This window comes from Erythrolamprus reginae, chromosome 8 (genome assembly GCF_031021105.1).
Source record: "Erythrolamprus reginae isolate rEryReg1 chromosome 8, rEryReg1.hap1, whole genome shotgun sequence".
NCBI lineage: Eukaryota > Metazoa > Chordata > Lepidosauria > Squamata > Dipsadidae > Erythrolamprus > Erythrolamprus reginae.
The window spans coordinates 20,568,386-20,576,502 of record NC_091957.1 but is presented as its reverse complement, the minus strand read 5'-3'; the positions used below and the strand labels follow the sequence as shown (position 1 = coordinate 20,576,502).

Genomic DNA, 8,117 nt, shown 5'->3' with positions numbered 1-8,117 from the left:
GCTCGTAACAGATGTGTTATTTGGCCTGCTGGAAGATGGCAGGAAACAAATTGGGTGGGGGGAGCCTCTTCTCTCCATCTTCACCTCACATCACATGACCCTCCTAGCTTTTTAGAATATGGGCAGACTGACCCGTCCCATTCCAAACGGTCCATCTGAGCATAGGTCTGAACAAGCCTCGTACTCCGAGGTGGGATTCGGAAAATTCTAATCAGTTCTGCAGAACCAGTAGTGGAAATTTTGAGTAGTTGAAACAACCATCAAATACCCTGCCCCCATCTATTCTCTGCCTCCCGAGTCCCAGCTGTTCGGGAAATTAGGACTTTGTATCCTTTGTATCCTATCCTTAATATCCTTCCCCTGGAGTGGGGTGGGAACGGAGATTTTGAAGTATCCTTACCCTGGAGTGGAGAGGGAATGGAGTCTTTGCAGTATCCTTCCCCTGGAGTGGGGAGGGAATGAGGATTTTGCCGTAGCAAATAGAGCCCGTCAGCTTGGGCCATTTCGACCAAAGCTTGCACATAAACATATCTCTAGTTCGGTTTCATACCACAGATCAAAAGGTAAAGCGTTCCATTTTGGGAGAAAAAAAATCCCAATTTTTTCCCCAACCCAAATACAGTGGTACCTCTACTTACAAACTTAATTCCTTCAGTGACTAGGTTATTAAGTAGAAAGGTTTGTCAGAAGAAGCCATTTTTCCCATAGGAATCAATGTAAAAGCAAATAATGCCTGTGATTGGGGAAACCACAGAGAGGGTGGAGGCCATATTCCCTCCCAGGAGATTCCTAGAGAGGCCCCACAGAGGCTTCCCCCCACCTTTTCTGGCCATGTTTCCTCCCAGGAGATTCCTAGAGAGGCCCCACAGAGGATTCTCCCTGCTTTTTCCGACCCTCTTTCCTCCCAGGACATTCCTAGAGAGGCCCCACAGAGGATTCTCCTCACCTTTTCCGGCCCTGTTTCCTCCCAGGAGATTCCTAGAGAGGCCTGGTGTCAAAACACTAAAATTCCATTATCAATGTTCCAGGTAGCATCCAAACTGAATCAGAGTCCAAGTCAAAGTGCTCCTCAAAGTTCCAATTTATTGCCGGAGCCATCCTGGTACCTACACTGGAAAACCTGAATCTGAGTTTCCCACCCAGTTGAAAGTTCACATCCCTTGTCCTCCCATCCACAAACTTGTCACATTGCCCACTCAGGTTGTGCCAGCATGGCAAGTCAATCCTCCGCTTCCGCCTAGGTGGGTGGGCTTAGGATGGCCTTGAACCACTCGAAATAACTCTTTGTGGCTGCATTTGCTCCCTTATGAAAATCACCCAATCCAAAGTTTCCATAAACATCAGGCCTTCTATAGTGTGGCAAGATGTTATTTTATCACCAACTTCTGCACCGTCTTGATATCCATTGGGGCTGAAATCGAAGGGTTGGGTGGCCCAGATTGAGGACTTGTGGGACGCAAAATGTTCACTTCTTCCTGGGGGGTGAGTAACATAAAATAAAAAGCCCTACATGGCATCGGACCAGAATACCTACGGGACCGCCTTCTGCTGCACGAATCCCAGCGGTTGATCAGGTCCCACAGAGTCGGCCTTCTCCGGGTCCCATCGACTAAACAATGTCGTTCAGCGGGACCCAGGGGAAGAGCCTTCTCTGTGGCGGCCCCGACTCTCTGGAACCAACTCCCTCCAGAGATTCGAACTGCCCTCACTCTCCTTGTCTTCTGCAAGACTCTGAAGACCTATCTATGTCGCCAGGCATGGGGTAACTGATATATCCCCTTTGGCTAGTAAGATTTATGTGTGATTATGATTGGGTGGTGTTGACTGTTTTTAATGATAGTGGGTTTTTAAAAAACTTTAGTTTTAATTATTGGATTTGTACCATATTATTTATTGTTGTTGTGAGACGCCCTGAGCCTTCGGAGAGGGGCGGCATACAAATCTAATAAATTATTATTATTATTATTATGATTAATTATTAATTATTGAGAAACACTGCTATACAGGAATCTGAGCAGCCTTAATGAGAGACGGGTTGGAACCAGCTCCTTCCTTCCTCTCCCTTCCATCCAGGCTCCCCCGTCAAAGTGTCCCACTACCTGTCCTCCAAGGCAGGTCCGTCAGATGAAGGGGTTCCACCTCTGCTGCTACACCTGCCTTGACTGTGAACCAGGCACCTTCTCCACTTCTACAGGTGAGGTGAATCGGTGCCATCCGCACGGTCCTTGCAACCTGTGGAGACTTGACAGACCGTTGTCCCCCGTGGAAGCCTATTGCTAACTTTCTATCTGTATTGCCATCTTACAGATGACGGTGCTTGTTACGTAATACGAACATCCATCAGTCCATCCAGCAAGGCGATGGCTTAGAACAGTGATGGCGAACCTTTTTTTTCTTGGGTGCCCAAAGAGTGTGGGCCCATGCATGAGTGCCCACACTCATAATTCAATGCCTGGGGATATATAAAAGTGTCTATAAACCTAGCAGGTAAAGAAAATAGGTATACTGTACATGTAAATAATAGGTTCGTCTGTGACTATTGTCTAAATCAATATTATGTGTATATCTACTTTTTTAAAAATAGTTTTTATTATATTACAAAGATAAAAAAGGAAGAGCAAATATATCTTGTTTCACATCACTGTTTCGACATATACATATACTTATAATTATATATAATCATTGTGCTTATCTTCTTGATTATTTTTTACAGATATTCGATATCATTTCAAAATAAAGAGGTCATTATATCAATAATTAAGCATAAATTCTAAACTTTCTGTCTAAATGTTTTGTACATTCATGTGTATATCTATTTTTATATACACTAACACATTACAGTATATTATTCTATCTTATTTCTAACTTGGATCCATTTGTACCAATTTTTCCATATCTTCTCAAATTTATTTATTTTATTTTATTGGATTTGTATTTGTAATTCTTTTTCATTTGTTCCCTTCATTTCCATTGTCATTTTTTCCATCTCTGGAGGGATAGAGACGCAAAGATCTTCTAAAATTATACACATTCAACCTCATTTACTGCGATAGGAAAAACATACCCAGAGCCCAGGAGGGGGCAAAAAGAACCAAAAAAAATCAACATTTTTCTACCGGTTCTGCGTACCTGACCAAACGTTTTCTACCGGTTCTGTGTATCAGACCAAATTTTTTTTCTAGCGGTTCTGCATACCTGACCGTACCCATAGGAGCCCATCACTGCAGCTAATCCTCTTAAAGCTACCACGGACAGTCTGTTCTTCCTCTTTCTCCTTAGATGACTCCACGTGTCGTGTCTGCCCTGAGTACCAGTGGTCTCCACGCCGCAGCAGCCGATGTTACAACCGCAGCGAGCGATACCTCTTCTGGTCCGAGCCCTTGGCGGTTGCTTTGCTGGGTCTGCTGGTCCTTACCTTCACTCTCAGCTGCCTGGCCGGGATGCTATTCCCGAGATCCCTCCAGACCCCTGCAGTGCAATCTGCGGGAGGGACCATGTGTCTTTTGGCTCTCTCCAGCCCAGTCTTGATGGCACTCGGCTGCAGCCTTTATATCGGGAAGCCCAGCACGACCATTTGCCTCCTGCAACAACCTGTCTGTGCTCTCAGATTCAATGCCTGGTTTTCCACCGTCGCCGTCAAAGTCTTCCAGATCATGCTGACCAATGATTTTGGGGACAGCCGGCCAAACGCCTTGCATTTTGCCCGGAGGCGACCGTGGGCCTTTGTGGGCGGGTGTTTCCTGGTTGAAATGTTGCTCTCCGCCGTTTATCTCTATGCTTCTCCGCCCCTTCTGGACAGAAATTACAAACTCTTCTCTTCCCAAGTCCTCCTCCAGTGCAAAATCCAGTCCTGGGTTGCATTTACCCTCCTCCACGGTTATCATGGCTTCTTGGCAGCTCTCTCTTTCCTCTGCATCTCTATGGTGCTGGGTCCTCCCAAGCGTTACAACTTGGTGAGAGGCATCACTTTCACCACTCTCGTCTACTTCGTCAGCCTGGTGGTCTCCGTCCCCAGCTACGCCTCCGTGAAGCAGGATCTGCGGCCAGCGGTGCAGATGGGCACCACTCTGCATACTGGGCTTGCTGGCCACTTACTACCTCCCCAAATGTTACATCGTGTGCTTTAAGCCGGAGCAGAACGAGCCGGGTTATTTTCAAGATTACACCAAAGAGAGGCGGGAAAATTCTCAAGATTAGCATCTAAGATGGCGATGGCGGACCCTTTTTTTGGTTCGCATGCCAAAAGGGAGGGGGAGCGCAGGTGCATGCCCACACCCATGATTACAAGGCAGAAGCTGCCAGATCGAATCCCAGTAAGGAAGGGTTGTGGCTAGCTGATGAGGCCAGAAAAAGGCCGAAATGGTACCATCCTAGTCTCCCTTAATTTTAAAATTTCAGCAAAAAACATGTGATACATACAGAATATAGTTGTCGGCTATGAATAAATTTACTGCCTTGAAATGGTCCTGGGTTGGGCCTAGAGGCAAAAAGGAGCTGTGACGTTCCTTCAATATACCAGGATGATCCGACTTTAAAAAAAACATATATAGCTCCTCCCTGGTACAGAGCTGGAGGAATCAGGTCTGGTGGCTCAACTGTTAATTCTCTGCCTTACAAGGTAGAAGCTGCCAGATCGAATCCGAGTAAGGAAGGGTGTGGCTAGTTGATGAGGCCAGAACAAGGCCGAAATGGTACCATCCTAGTCTCCCTTAATTTTAAAATTTCAGCTAAAAACATTTTATATATATATATATAAAACATGTGATATATATATATAACATGTGAGATATATATATATAAGGAGCCCCAAAGATAAAATCCAATTGGAATACCAAGGAATCTATGAAATCCCTTGCAAAACATGTGCAGCCACATACATTGGACAAACCAACAGAAGAGTAAGTGCACGCCTTGCAGAACATGTGAATGCAGTTAAAAAAGAAGATAAGACTTCCTCCCTTGTCCAGCACATTAAAAAAACAGGGCACAAAATTGACTTTGAAAAAACTAAATTACTTCACAAAACAGAGAATTTATATAGAAGAATTTCTCTAGAAGCCATAGAAATTGAAAGGAGCCCCCTTTGCATGAATAAAAGAGATGACACGTCCCGCCTACCAGAAATTTGGAAACCAGCCTTAAACAAAAAAAACACTTCATAAAAATCACCATTCAATCCTTCTAATAATTATGAATTTGGACTTTTGAAATTTGGAAACCAGCCTTAAACAAAAAACACTTCATAAAATCACCATGTCAATCCTTCTAATAATTATGATTACACCAACCAATCAGATCACTGAAACATAATCACCCAATCTATTTGCTACATTCAAACCAAATCTCCACCCCCACACTATACACTAGGAAGAAATGACAGTTGCAGACATTCCATTTTACAACAGCACGAAGCTTGGAAACTTCAGCCTGATGATGGTGGATGTGATTTCACCGAAACGTCGCATAAACATGCAAAATATTACACAGGGCAAAACCCGAACTCAGAACAATCTACATATATATGTATGTATGTATGTATGTATGTATGTATGTATGTATGTATGTATGTTTGTTTTTTGTTTTTTATGTCGGATCACCCTGGTATATTAAAGGAACGTCACAGCTCCTTTTTGCCTCTAGGTCCAACCCAGGACCATTACAAGGCAGTTAATTTTTTATTTATAGCCGACAACTATATTCTGTATGTGAAAAAAAACCCACATTTGACATATATAAAGGAGCTGTGACGTTCCTTAAAATATACCAGGGTGATCCGACATAAAAAATATATATATATACCCCCTCCCTGGAACAGAGCTGGAAGGGTTCCGATCTGATAGCTCTAACTGCTAGTTCTCTGCTTTACAAGGCAGAGTTCACCAGATCGAATCCCAGTAAAGGAAAGGGTGTGGCTAGCTGATGAGGCCAGAACAAGGCCAAAATGGGACCATCCTAGTCTCCCTTAATTTTAAAATTCCAGCTAAAAGCATTAACACACACACACACACACACACACACACACACATATATATATATATATATATATATATGTCCAACATAAACACACACACACACACACACACACACACACACACATATATATATATATAATATTACATTATATATTATATTATATTATATATATGTATTATATATATATTATTATTAAAAGGAATTATTAAAAAGGAATTTTATTTCAAATATATACATATAAGAGGACATTTTCTCAATCATTGCATCTTCACATTCATCATCAAAACAAACAGAAAAAGGTAAATGAAAGAGAAAACCATAGACAAGACAAAAACAGATTCTACATAACCCACCCCACCCCTGCTGTCTCATTGACAGCTTAATTTAAACTCATCGGTTTATCATACGGTGAATACTACCAGCGGATGTTATTCGGACATAAGTACAGTGGTACCTCTACCTAAGAATGCCTCTACTTAAGAACTTTTCTAGATAAGAATGGGGTGTTTTTTTGCCTCTTCTTAAGAACCATTTTCTACTTAAGAACCCGAGCCGGGAAAATTTTTCCAGGAAATTTGAGAGCGGCACAAAGGCCCGGCCAGTTTCCTGCTATTCCTCCTTTAATCCCAGCCATCTCGGCCTTTTCTGGGCTGCCAGAGGAGCCTTTCGGTGGCGCTTAAGGAGGCTTTGGCAGCCCAGAGTGAACGCAGCATTTTCCTTTCTCTGGGCGCTTGGAGAGGGAATAAACCTCTGCCAGTGCCCAGAGAAAAGAAACGCTCCCTTCGCTCTGGTCAGCCGAGGAGTCACCACAGCGAAGGAAAGGCGCTGGCTACAAAGCGAGTGAGTGAGAGAGAGAAGAAGGGAGCCCTTCAGCATGGGAAGGGAGATGTTTTCGGAGAAGGGCGGCATACAAATCTAATAAATAAAATAAATAAATAAATAAAATAAATAAGAGGTAGCAGGTAGCAACAGCAGCCAGTGTATGGGAGGCAGCCTCGCGCTGGGTGTATGGGAGGCGCGTGCTCCTCCTCACCACTTCAGAGTCCCTCTTTTTTTTTAAGCCTTAAAGTTTTGGATTTTTTTGATTCCCGTCCCCTCACCTTCTTCCTTTGGCAGCAACTGTCCTCCTCCTCTTCTTCCTCCTCCTCCTCCCACCCATATTCCGAGCTTTTATTTCTTTCCTAATGGGTTTGCACGCATTATTTGCTTTTACATTGATTCCTATAGGAAAAAAATGCTTCTTCTTTAAGAACGTTTTCACTTAAGAACCTGGTCACGGAACGAATTAAGTTCTTAAGAAGAGGCACCACTGTACCGCTGTATAACCAAATTTCAAGTAATTTGTATTCTTCAATCCTTTTTCCCTTATCTACTCTCACATATAGCCAGTTATTACAAAATTCCTAAGTAAATCTAATATTTTTAAACCCTTTAAAACTTAATTCTCGAGTTTTATACAGCTTCCTTTCCCAACTTTTTTCAAGCCATTCATAGAATTATTTCCATATTTCGTAGTACTTCATATCTTCTTGGTCCTTGAGCTCCATTGTCGTCTTATCTGTTTCTGCGCAGTCAAGAATCCTTTTAATCAAGCTTCTTTCATTTGGTATTATTTCCTGTTTCCAATATTGTGCTATGTTTATCCTTTTTGCTGTTATTATGTGTTGAATTAGATAGTAATGTCCTTTCTTCACTGGTTTTCCAAGATGCCGGGTAAAAATATTTCTTCTATCATTTCTTCTATCCAAATTTGTGTTTTATGCCCCATAATTCCATGCAACCCTCCCTGTTCCTGCACACCCATTTTTCGCTCTCCTCAGGCTTCAGTGCCAGCGTTCCAAATAGCATCTGAGAAATAAATCAGACAGGGCGTCCAGGGGGAAAGACATTTTGAAATTCCTGGATATTTCCCTGACCATTTCCCTGTTACTTGTGATCTAGTTAAGGCGCGGCCGTAGATGACGTCATACCAAATGGCCAAGCTGTGGAGAAATATCGGTAGCTGAGGAAGCAACAGTTATGCTCATTTTTGCTTGACTCTGCCAGGTAACGCGATCCATTTTATTTAAACATGATTTTTCCCTGACTTTTAAACATTTTAATACAGTTTGGTTCCCCCCCCCTTATTTATTCCATTTTTTAAA

The 8,117-nt window shown here is 42.7% G+C and overlaps 2 protein-coding genes across 3 annotated transcripts in view; one reads left to right on the top strand and one right to left on the bottom strand.

Moving 5' to 3' along the window:
- DVL1 (dishevelled segment polarity protein 1) overlaps window positions 1-8,117 on the bottom strand; it is a 95,932-nt gene that overhangs the window by 5,067 nt on the left and 82,748 nt on the right. The window lies entirely within an intron of this gene.
- Window positions 119-4,197, top strand: TAS1R3 (taste 1 receptor member 3). Its single transcript, XM_070759418.1, is given in 5 exon segments — window positions 119-190; window positions 477-563; window positions 2,074-2,194; window positions 3,280-4,069; window positions 4,071-4,197. Coding segments are annotated over 5 exon segments (1,197 nt in total).